We start from the raw sequence: 13,322 nt of genomic DNA, 5'->3' as shown, positions 1-13,322 counted from the left end.
TAGTTTCATATTAGTTCAGGACTTAAGGTAACAGTTGCTCTCCAGGTAGGCTACGCTATTTGCCGTCGACAAATTCTTCCCGAGAAAGCTTGACGTGACGTGGTGTGTCGATCACGTACAGTTGATGGCGTGTGTGAATACCACAATTTGAACTACAGACGAGAATATTTCGAGATGATGGACGTTTCGGTGACATTCCGTCATGTGTGAATCCACCTTTAGTCACGAAACGAAATAAAAACGACTTTGGCCGGCACGTTCAGACCATGGAGGTAGAATTTTTACCTCCATGATTCAGACACCTGGAGTTCGACATCACTGATCATGCAGGGCCATAGAGTGTAAGTGCAGGGTGTGATTGCATATCTTTGGATGGTTATGTTTGAAAGGTGTGTTGACTTGTGGAGTAAAGTCCCGGCGTGACATTCGACGTTTGATCGTAATAATTTTTTTTCCAAATGTTCCAGATGACGAAATAAGTAAGATTGCTGTCGCAGTTATCGTTTTGCAGACACGCATGTTCGAAAAAGTGTTTTGTTGTAGACTGACATTCTCGATTATTGTGTTATTTCATAGCACTTTTCGATTGACACTTCTCGTTTAGAAATCTGTACTTTTCATTTAGAAAATCTTCCCCATAATTTGCAGAAATGCTAGTTGGCGGCCACGGCGAATCTAATCCGAACACAAACTGGCTGGACAGTCGTGGTTTATGGATTAGTTACGCTGTGGGGATGCTTGTGCTTCATCTGATTCTTCTAAGTATACCAGTTTTCAGTGTAGCATTTGCTTGGACTCTTACGAATATCATCCATAATTTGGTGAGTATTTTTTTCATTGTTTCAAGTGATTATAAGTAAAATATAGATCGTTGTGTTTGTATCTTCGAGTGTATTTTGTGAGGATTTTAATGATAGCGCGTGAGCAAAGCGTTACTTTTGAGCTCGCATTAACAGTGAGGGGTGCGCATGTACTCATGAAGAGATACCGAAAATATTACTTTATTACATTCAAGTAATGTGCTAATCACCCGCAGTTGTCACCAAAAGATTTCATTTCTCAGTTGAATCACCTTTATCTTTTCTCGTAACAGGTATTGTAAATTTGACATACCGGTGACGGTAGTTCTAAAATACCACATCACTTTCACGGTTAAAACACAATAATGTTATCAAGAACAGTGATAGTGTGACGAAAACACCAAATGAATTTCGCAATTGGAATTCAGGCAATTGACACGTGTAAAGCGCAATGGAATGTGTCTGTTTTGAATTGACTGCGGACTGAGTACTGCACAATAGAAATTGCACTGAAAAATTCCTGTATAGCTTTTAAATGGTTATATATCATAGTGTGGTCAGATCTAAAAACCTCTTGTAGTTAAATATGCAGCCCAGTTGACATTTAACATACATATTTTTGCAGTAATTATTGCGTCTTTATCAATACAGTAGCCAAGTATATTCCAGAATATAATCGCTACTCAGCATGTAATGGCACTAAGTCCAGTGTGTCGACAAGTATAGTTAGAAGTCCTGATAATTGTCTATTGTATAAGGCGTAAAGCAAAAGAATTTCTGTATTTTAAATTTTCGAATCAGTTGCAAAGAGAACCGAATAACAATTCTTTTTCTGTATGCACCAGTTTGTAAAACGTATGTGTTATACACAGTTTTCAAAGTTATAGAGATACTTTGATATGTAATATTTTTTAATCAGAGAGAATCATTCTGATATGTTCTCTGTAGAGTGGAAGTGCATATGTCAACTGACAGAAAAGTGGAGTGATGTATTATTTTATAATTATTCATTTTATTTCATTTGCTTTATTTATTCATCTCATTATCATCCCAAATCAGGATTTGCCATCATAATACAGAGGTGTTTTTCTGGGAAGAAATTGGTTTAAATGTTGGTGTTACATAGGTTTTTAACTGGTACTTTCTTATGGCTACTTAAAAGTTGCCATTCACCTTCTAAAATGTTAAAAATACTACACACTTCCAAGTATACTCCCCTCCCTTACAAACTGTATTATTGCCTTTGGTAACAAGTGTGTTGACATTCATGGTGTCAGATGTTATCGAGCAGAATAATGTGCTACACGAAAGCCTAGTATTTTCACATTGAAGGTTATTATTTTGTTCATATCTAGGGCTGCCACTTTGAAGTACAATGGTCTCAAACTTTTAGTAAAATTACACCCATTGAGTTTTAGGCCTACTACATATATTAAACATGTAAATACTGAAAGTGATTTATGTTTTGTCTTCCTTTATTTTGAATCCATCCCCAAATTTCACAATAGAGCATTGCAGGCAAGATTTATTTGTTTCATTGATTAATTCCATAAATAATCTTTGGAATATCTTAATATTTATATCTAAAAACAAAGATTCTGTAAACCAAACGAAAGTGTTGGTATGTTGATAGGGGCGGAAAAAAAGAAACACACACACACAAATGTAAAGCTTTCGGTTGCTTCATCAGGAAAGAGGGAAAGACGAAATGATGTGGGTTCTGTATCTAATGATATATTCATATCATTATTTTAATATTTAGTTAGATGAGAGCATTAGGAGGGTATGCATGGTTTTTTCTTACAATGTGTGACTGGAAGCACACTGTGAACTATTTATAACACACAGCAATTCATTTCCATGATTTGAATAGACTACAAGCCATTCCCATGTAGGGTCAATCCATAACAAGTGGTCCAGCACTGGTTGCTTGACCATCTCAGAAAAAAGTTGTATTTGCTGGGTGAATTCCCAAATGTTTAGTAGTCGCAAAAATATTTTTAAAAAAGTGTTTATTATTTTGAAATGGTGGCCATATTTGTTCCAGGCCGCATGCGTTTTTTCGTATTTGCAAGCATCTACATTTTTACAATTATTCACAATTTTATTGTCCTAAGCCTTTCAGATAAAATACATTTAGTTCAACACACTCTGGGCTACCAATTAACTTCATTATCACTTAGCTAAATGTATTCTTTAATATATTTTTAGTAGTTCAAAGTTATGAGCCACAAATTAAAAAACTAAATTTTTGAACAGTAGTTTTCCAAATAGAGTTTCTCAGCTTTAATATTTTTTCTGCTATTACGCTGTATAGTATAGTTACTTTGTATAGAGCATGAATGATGAGCAGCTTACACTTACAAAATACAGTGTTTTAATAAATGGGTTTTTTTAATTTTTCCATTTTGTGGCCTGCAATATCTTTGTTGGGGACCAGATAAAAATCTTTAATTTCACAGTCAATAGACCTTTGATATCGAACTTAAGTATAAATTTCATCTTTAAGATTAAGTTGGAAGTTATGGAAAAACAATTACAAATACAAATCAAAAATACATTTAACATTTGCAATATCTGGTAGGCTAATCAAATAAAGTATACCAATTGCATAATGTAGCACACCACATTACACTAGCTAATAATTTGTTGAAACAATGCTGTGATAATAGTTTCAGCAGGCTAACAATAGCATCTGCAAGCCTAGACAATTATGATTCTTGTCTTCCCCCTTACACCAACAATTGTCTGCTCACACTTATTTAGCTAGAAGTTCTTGAAGTGTACAGTTGGAAAATGGCGTCTCAATGTTCTGTTGATGTTTATTATTAATGAAACATGTCTTAAAAATGTGTATGGAGCATATCCTAAAGACATTACTTTAATAGAGGATTACAGTGAAGAAGGAAAAGTGTTGTTTTAATTGGGAGTCGGCCTATAGGTCAAGTCAACTTGTAAGTACCATGAAACGAAATACTTAAAATATCATCACCTTTTTGGTCAGTCTTGTATGGGCCCTTTTGACAAACATGAGAAACCTATAACAAACTGTCTGCAAGAAGTAACATTTGATCATGTTATTCTAAGATATTTGTAATTCACAAGAGAAAGGATAGTGAAACCTCAGATACAGAATTTTGTGACTTATCAGCAACCATCAAAAAAGTAGATACAGCTTGTGAAATCCTGGTTATATCACCTACTAGTAAAATTAGAAAACTAATTCAACGTAAAAGACCAAGTGCCTTGAATACAAAGATTGAGAAAGTGGCAACCATAGTCAAAAAGAATTTGGAAGTTTCATTTCAAAATACAATTTGAACTAAAATAGATGGAAGTTCTAAAACTTCACCTACCAAATGTGATGATTTGATTGAAAAACTAAATGCAGTACGTCAAACAAAGAGGATAAAATTATCAGTTTACTGCTGAATTCTTGGAGTCTAGCAAAAGTTAGTGATGATTTTAATTGGACAGAACGTCTTGTTCAGTTAACAAGGCAATTAGTAAAAGATCTGGAAATTTTACCAGTGTTACAAAAGAAAAGTGCATCTAATTTGGTAGATGAAAACACAATCAATAAAGTTATTAAGTATTATGACAATGACAATAATAGCTGTTTGATGTCTGGCAAAAAAGACTGTTTCTGTGAAAGAAAATGCTTCTAAGATTCAAAGACAAAAAAAGATTAATATTGTGTGATTTAAATGAGCTATTCACTGAATTTAAAAATTTGTTGCAGGGGCATCTGGCACCCATAATGTTCATGTTTGTATCATCAGAACGTAATGTTGATGGTAGATGGGGCAAATCTTATAGTTGACTGTAAAGACCTTTTGGAAGTTATGGTACACAATATTGGCAGTTAAAATTGTATGATCAAGGGAAAATGTGAAGATTGTCCAGGCAAACACGCCTTACTTGACATGTTTGAAGAATCAGAAGACAATTTGATGCCTGACAGTATGAAATACTAACAATGGGTGGCACAAGACAGAACTTGCCTGATAATGAACTTCATCAGTGTGGAAAACTTGTACAACTGGTTCTTCAAAATGAAGACATAGTGGCTTGTGTTTACGATGAACAGTGGTGTATTGGTGAAGTTGATAATATTGACTGTCAAAAACCAAGATGTACATGTTGTATTTTATCACCCTCCAGGACCAAGGACATCTTATAAAAAATTAGGGACCAAGTTTGGATGCCACTTGAAAATGTGCCAAGAAAACTGTCTCCTATGGAATTTACAACTGTGACTGGGTGAACTTATAATCCAACACCCAAACTGAGTGAAGAAATTTCTCAAATGTTCAATAAGCAATGTACTAAAAACAGATAAGAGAACAATATAATGTAATTAGTAGGCTTATTTTTATTAAAGTATGTAATCATAAATATGATTAAATTATATATTGTAACTGATATATTTTATTCTATAAGCCTAGGTATCGCAAATGTTAAAACATATTTTTGAGTCGTGTTTGTATTTTTTCCATAACTTCCAATTGAATCTCAAAGATGAAATTTATACTGAAGTTTGATATCGCAAAGGTCTATTCACTGTGAAATTTTCAGTTTTTATTTGGTCCCCTAACAAAGATATTGCCAGTCCACAAAATGGATTTTTTAAAAAAAGGTGTATTTTTTTTAAGTGAAAGCTGCTCACCATTGATGCTCTGTAAAAAGTAACTATACTATATAGTGTAATAGCAGAAAAAATATTAAAGCTGAGAAATTCTTACTTTGGAAAATTACTGTTCAAAAATTGAGTTTGTTAATTCGTGGCTCATAACTTTGAACTTTTAAAAACATATTAAAGAATACATTCAGCTAAGTGATAATGATGTTAATTTGTAGCCCAGGATGTGGTGAACTAAATGCATTTTATTTGAAAGGCTTAGGACATTCCACTACTGAATAACTGTTAAGAAAAAAATGTAGATGCTTGCAAATACGAAAAACACATGCGGCCTGGAGCAGATATGGCCACCATTTCAAAATAATAAACAATGAACTTTTTTAAAAAATAAATTAGTGCCAACTAAATATTTGAGAATTCACCCATAAAATATAAAAGTTTTCTGAGATGGTCAAGCAACCAATTATTTTTTTCTTGGACCACTTTGTATGGATTGACCCTGTACAGAAATGGTAGAAGAGCCATTCTGCCAGACTATTGATACACTTTTTGTTTAAATTGGCTGTTGAATTCCAGAACAGATCTTTTTGTGGTTTTTTCTGAACACCATTTAGCTATTTGGCCTAACTTTTTAAGAATATATGAAATGAAAATGAAAATGAACACTACCCCCCCCCCCCCCCCTCTCTCTCTCTCTCTCTCTCTCTCTCTCTCTCTCTCTCTCTCTCTCTGTGATAACATAAAACAACTGTTACATAAGTGAGCAACCATATATATAGTAAACCCTGCTATACCTGAGTGTATTATATCCAGGAGGCCTATTTCTTCTTAATGCCATTTAAGAAGTTATAATTATGACCTTCCTTTAACCCCTCTCATATTTTGTTGCTATTGTAGTAACTGGGTGAGATAGTGAACTGATTACACTGAATTTGCATTTGAGACAACAGCAGTTAAAATTTCTGTATGGCTAGCCGGATTTAGGTTTACCATAGTTTTTGTAAGTTGCATAAGGCAGATGTGGTGATGGGTGCTCTGAAAATGACATGACAGATTCCATGCCTCTAATAACCTCATCAACTGGATGTTAAACTATACTGCTGTAATTTTCCATTGTCTGTTCAGAAGACAGTAGGTCAATATTAGATTTGTAATTATTAATTATGGCACTTCCTTAACTGTTAGCATAGTCTGTGAAGAGTATGTACAGCTCCAGATTAAATTCTAATGTGGCTGTTGTGACTCAGATTTTGTAAACATTTGGATGCCTCATCCTGGAGTCTGAGTTACCTATCTTCCTTTTTAAACTCTCCCAACCAGTCGCTACTTCCTCTCCGAAGGATGGAACTAATAGTTTCAAAGGCTAGGGTGCTATGTGCCGTTATACACATTTATAGGTGGTGTAGCAATACACATTTCACCTCCTGAAGGTAAGTGCTGACCAGAAATCCTGTCTATTTATGGGAATGACTAACTGAAGGAAAGCCTGTAGTTAGAAAACAATAGACTCATTCAGTTGTAGTTTGACATTTCAGTTGAGTTATTTGTTCATTATTTTACGTGAGAAACCAGTCTGTTTTAGCAATGAAATGAAAAAATTTGATGCAGTCCAGAGATTTTCATTTCTGTTTGGAAACATTTGACCTTTTCCCATTGTTAAATGGTTGTCAACTGCACTTTGCTGTTGCCTGTTTAGCACTCTTACTGAATTGTGAAATTTGTTTTTTATTTAAGTGTTTATAAATAGCTTCTAGTTCTGTCATTTGGCCATGTTTATGAATTCGTGTTTCCTTAATAGCGAACTTTGTGTCACAGTCATAATGTCAAAATGTTCAGCTAATGTGAGAATGGAAGGAATTATTAGACTGCATAAAAATTTTCAAAGTGAGAGGACGTCTTGTGCTGATGGTTCTGTACAGACTGAGTTATGTGCATAGACAGTTCATCCATTCTGGGAATCGAGAATCTCGACCAATTTTCCTGTTATCAACATTGACAATGACAAGATATCAGTTCCAATGGTTCCAAGATTTTTGAGAATTTATATAAATGTGACATAGTCATGCAGAAGGCAGGTGACTGATTATTATTATAATCAGTAGTTCTGCACTTAGACTGACTGGGTCGCTATTGAAAAACTCGACATCAGGCAAGGAATGGCTTATTAGTCATACAATGTATTTAGGAATTTATCCACCATCAGATGTCTAGGAACACCTGTGAATGTTTGTTTCATGTAACACTTGGAATGCTGTATCTATGTGTAGTAATTGCTGCTGGATATCTGATACTGTATAAATTCTGAAACATGTCAAATGAGCAATAGTCATTCTTTGCCTGATACTTGACATTTACCATTGCAACCCAATCAGCTTGAATACAGACCTACTGATTGTTTTAATTTCCAGTTTTGATGTCGGATAACATATGACAAATGAAATACTTTTTTCATGTGATGTATTTACAAATTAACAATTTTCGAATTTTTTCCTTTACTTGTACTATGAAACTTTACTACTTGCCAAATTTCATCTTTGTAAATCAATGGGAAGTACCCTATAGGTTTTGATGAGTGAGTTTGGGAGTATTAAACTATGGTGATATAAATAGCCATATCTTTCGATTTCATTGTCTTAGAAGCTTGAGATTTTTACACCACAGTGGGACTATGGACCTCAATACGTGACATAAATTTCAATGTAACTTGATCTGTGTACTTGTTCCATTCTTGAGAAAGGGGTTTTTGACTGATAGATTGATGGATGGACAAACAGAAAGCAAACCTATAAGGGTTCCATTTTTACTGATTGAAGCACAGAACCCTAAAATGTGATGTTCGAGATAGTCAGTGCACTACACAGTATCTGCAAGGATGATTCCTATTAAGAAACTACATTAATTAAAGAAATCCAGAGAAAATTAAAAAATGATGACAAATATTTGTTGCAAAAAAGAACTTCTGACAATTGACAGTAAATGTTCAAAAAGCCAGTGATTAAGACACCATATAATACAAGGTTGGGTGCACATCATCTCAGAATTTACAAAAGTAGAATTGTCGGTGATGAGTGCAAACCAACTGTAAAGAGAGAAGGGGCTTTCTCTAAATTTAAATAAAGTAATTGTACATTTAAACATAAATTTATAATGTAGCACCAATTATTAACCTTTTAAAACCAACCAAAAATCCATATGTAATGCCAGAAGTATCAAAAATTTGTTTTTGAGTAAATGGATAGCCTAAATAAATTTTGAAAATACTTCATTTTTATAAATACACCTTTTGTCCAGCTGTACATAAATAAGATGTGTTATTTGTTACTAAAAATGTTAACTGAAAAATGTGTAAATGAAATCATTCAAATTCGGAGACTGAGTGAAAATAATATAATAGCTGACATGGCTGCGAAGACTAGTCTCATTTGGTTGTTTTATTTGAGTGGAAAAAAAAATGCTGAACAAAAAACAATCAACTGGCCAATGAGTTGCGAAAACCTGTCAGTTGTGCCATCACTAATGCTATCTCAAGTTTTAGATTCTGTGAACATAATTTTTAATCTTTGTGACTATACATCTGTCGTATCATAATGTTAAATGTTTTACCTTTTACAGTGTCACTTTTTTTTCCTTCACTTCGTGAAAGGCTCACCATGGGTTCCTCAAGATCAAGGGGACAGTAGGGAACTTACCCATTGGGAGCAAATTGATTATGGAGAGCAGTTTACTGTTACTCGGAAATTCTTGACGGTTGTGCCCATTGTACTGTGAGTTAACTACATTCAGTATTATATTTCACAATTAGCTTTGAACACTTTAAGAATCCACATTGGTGTTTGGTTTTGTGCATGATCATAAGGAACTGAATATGTTCAAAAATAAAAATTTTATAATGCTTAAAATATGAACTGTAACTGATTGTGGTAGTATCATGAGTGATACTGTACTGTAATACTGTATTGTTGTCAGTTGTTTTTGAATGGTATCAAGAATGAGTTATTCTTGATTATAGACTGCTAAGATTATCCAGTTTTTACTTTACTTCTGTACTGCCTTACTTACTGATTTTAAAACTGAATCCATGCATGTTGAGTTTAGTATTCTGTTACTTATTTAATGTTTGTTGGCTGCGTTAACTTCCTTTTTTCAGAATTACACACATTGCTCATCTTAGTGTCTTAGATGGATAGTAAGTGGGTTTTCCAATCCGATTTCATTATACAGGCTGTTTTGAAAATACTTATATGCACTTCGGAGACATATTCCTTACACCAAAACAAGAAAAAATTTAGCATAAACATTGTCAGACAATCTTTAGTTTTTGAGCAATTAATGCAAGCTGACATTCAGTGGCTTTCTATATCTACATTTATACCACAGTGTATGTTCCATTGTAGCAGTTATTAGGGTTTCTTATGGTTCCCTTAACACAAGGAGTGCGGGAAGAATGATCGATTGTATGCCTCTGGGCGTGCAGTAATTATTCTAATTGTATTCTTGCGATCCCTATGTGCGTGATATGTATAGAGGGTTCTAGTATAGTCTTAGAGTAATCATTTAAAGCCCTTCTTGAATCCTTGGTAATACACTTTCTTGAGATAGTTTGTCTATCTTCAGTTCCTTCAGTATCTCTGTAACAATCTCCTAGGGATTAGACAAATCGGTGACCATTTGTGCTACCCTTCTCTGTATACGCTCAGTATCTCCAGTTAGTTGCCCATGTCTGCACCATGTTGAAATCCAATCAAAAACTGAATATTTATGCAGCTTCTTTCAGATAGTACTTCATTATAGATAACTGCATCATATGCAAAACGCCTGATTTTAATATTAATATTGCCAGTAAGGTCATTCATGTACAACATGAACAGCACGGTCCAACACACTTCCCTGGAGCACACCTGAAGTTACTTCTACATTTGACGATGACTCTCCATCCTAGATAACATGTTATGTTGCCTTGATCCAAAGCTTTCAGTACATCACCTGAGGAAAGTGCAAGTTGGGTTTCATATGATCGATATTTTCAAAATCTGCGCTGGTTGGCACTGAAGAGTCCATTCTGTTCAAGGTCTCTCACTATGTTTGAGCTCAGAATATGTTCTAAGATTCTACAAAAAATAGATGTCAAGGCTATTGGATGGTAGTTTTGTGAATCACTTCTACTGTTTTTCTCTTGTAGACATGTGCAACCTGTGCCTTTTTCCAAGAACTGGAGGTGGCTTTTTGTTCGAGGGATCTATGATGGATTATAATTGGAAGAGGGGCTAACTCAGCTGCAAATTCAGTAAAGAATCTTACGGATTACATCGGGACCTGGAGTTTTGTTCAATTTTAATGATCTGTTATTTCTCAACACCACTGACACTAATAATTACTTCATTCATCTTTTCATTGGTATGAGGATTAAATTGGGGCAATTCTCCTGGTTTTTTCTTTATAAAGGAACATTTGAAAATTGAGCTAAGTATTTCAGCTTTTGCTTTGTTACCCTCAATTTCAGTTCCTGCCCCATTTACTAGAAATGGACATTAACTTTAGTGTCACTAATAGATTTTACATATGACCAGAATTTCTGTGGGTTCTGTGAAAGATCACTTGACAATATTCTGCTATGGTAGTCATTGAAGGCATTGCGCATTGCTCTCTTGAGAGCCAAACGCGTTCTATTTAGCATCTATCTATCTATCTATACCCTGTACTTTTCCACCTTTTGAGGCACATCATTACGGTTCCACTTATTGGTGCACCCGTTTGTCTCCTTGTATTCTAGATCGTGTTGTGTTCCCAGGGAAACTTGTTGACATTTGTTGTTTATCTGTGTTTAGTGTGTGCATTATGTACATGTACCACAGGTAGTGAGTTAACTGAGAAAGTGCTCTGTTTAAACAAGACAAGATATTTGTTTAGACATGACACGTTTGGCAGTGTGAATGCTAATGGACATGGGACTGCAAGAATGTGCCAGGTGGTGTTTCCAGACTGAAAATAGCCATCATCCAACCTGTGGTTCTGTGTATCATGTTGCTGATAGAGGATCTTTAGCACGACAAACTATGGCCTGAGAAAGACTATATGCTACATGTTTGCTTGAGCAGGAAGAGCACACTCTACAGGCTGTCGAAGATCCCGGTATCAGAACAAGACAAGTTGCCGTGACATGTGGTACAACTCATAGGTCAGAATGGAGGATGCTTCATGATGAACTTGGTATCCAAATCACCTTCAACGTGCGCAGTGTCTTAAGTCTGCGAATCGCCCGTCACAATAAAACTTTCACTGATGATTTGTTGCATAAACTGCCAATCTGTTATATGCTTCTTCAGTTTTTTTACAGATGATGCAACATTAGGATGAGACAGAATAACAAATTTCCATAACCAGCACAAGTGGACCAGTCACAATCCTCATGCCACAGTACGCATTAGTTTAAGGTTGTGTGAGCCGGAGTTCCAGGTGATGGGTAGGACCATACATTCTCACAGTACATTGTACAGGCACTTTATTCAGAATGCTGTAAAAAGCTATCTACCATCACGGAGGTATAGGTAGAAGAGGATTGTCCCATTGTCTGCATGTTCCCCTGACCTTTATATTTCATATCTGTGGGGCACCTTAAACAACTGGTTTATGCAGCAGACAAATCTAATGCAGAAGCTCTTCATCGACTTGGCATGGAAGCCTGCGAAACCATTGGAAACTACCAGGGAGTATTTGAAATAGTGTGACAGTCCATTATTTGACAAGTGCATTCATGTTTAGAAACAAGAGGAGTACATTTCCAGGATTTATTATGACTCTTTGTGTTAATGAGCTCCAATCACCTAAATTGTAAACTTTCAATATTAATTTGAAAAAGGAACAAATTTTGGGCATATGATATCTGAACTTAATTCCTTGTTTTGCTGTGAAGATTTTTGAAATATGACTATTATAAAAGGGAGTGATTACTAATCACCATACAGAGGAGACAGTGTGCATGTATGTGTGTGATGGGAGTAACTATGCAGGTGATATGAAATGGAACAAGCATGCGAGTATTGTGAGAGAAGGTGAATGGCCAACCTCAATTTATTGGGAGAATTATGGCAAAGTGTGACTGGTCTGTAAAGGAGACCGCATATAGGATGCTAGTGTGACCTATTCTCGAGTACTGCTAGATTATGTTGGATCTGCACCAGGTCGTATTAAAGGAAGACATCGGAGCAACTCATTTGTTACCGGAAGGTTCAAACAACAGTGAAGTATTGCAGAGATGTTTTGGGAACTGAAATAGGAATCCCTGGAGAAAAGGTGACATTCTTCTGGAGCAAGATTATTGAGAAAATTTATAGAACTGGCATTTAAAGCTGACTGCGGAACAATTTTACTGTCGCCATTATATATTTTGAGTAACGACCATGAAGATAATGTATAAGAAATTAGGTCTCATACAGAGGCTTATAGTTAATTCTTTGTCCATCGCTCTGTTTGCGAGTGGAACAGAAATGGAAATGATTAGTTGTGGTCTCACAGATGTTTTGTCAATAAAAGAGAAACATATGGTGTAATACTTTCTCAAATAGCACTACACTTAAGAGAGAAAAACTAATTAGTAAACTATTATTTTCATTTTGATACCGTCTTCCTTCAGATTTTAGAACGTTGATGCGGATTTTCGTAGTTCTAAAAATTTGTTTTTGGAAGCATTTTGTGTTCTGCTTGTTTTTGTATGATGTGATCAGCTTGTAAAAGTCAATCATTAGTCAGGTGCATCAGTTTTTAAATGTGATTCATATTAGGCACACTCTGTGAGTTGCTTTGCTGATCAGCTGGTCCAATACAGCTCACAGAGGGTACTGAGCATAACGGGTGCCTCATCTACCAAGGCGGTAATTTAAATC

At 35.1% G+C, this 13,322-nt stretch overlaps 1 protein-coding gene across 1 annotated transcript in view; it reads left to right on the top strand.

The window, feature by feature from the left end:
- The first annotated feature begins 358 nt into the window (after positions 1 to 358).
- LOC126355245 (ORM1-like protein 3) overlaps positions 359 to 13,322 on the top strand; it is a 29,310-nt gene continuing 16,346 nt past the window's right edge. Inside the window, exons 1-3 of the mRNA XM_050005527.1 lie at positions 359 to 479; positions 649 to 821; positions 9,055 to 9,206. Coding sequence (XP_049861484.1) covers positions 651 to 821; positions 9,055 to 9,206 — 323 coding nt within the window. The 5' untranslated portion in view covers positions 359 to 479; positions 649 to 650. The remainder of the gene's footprint in view (positions 480 to 648; positions 822 to 9,054; positions 9,207 to 13,322) is intronic.

The sequence above is a fragment of the Schistocerca gregaria genome, chromosome 3, assembly GCF_023897955.1.
Source record: "Schistocerca gregaria isolate iqSchGreg1 chromosome 3, iqSchGreg1.2, whole genome shotgun sequence".
Classification (NCBI taxonomy): domain Eukaryota; kingdom Metazoa; phylum Arthropoda; class Insecta; order Orthoptera; family Acrididae; genus Schistocerca; species Schistocerca gregaria.
This window is presented reverse-complemented; position numbering and strand designations above follow the sequence as displayed.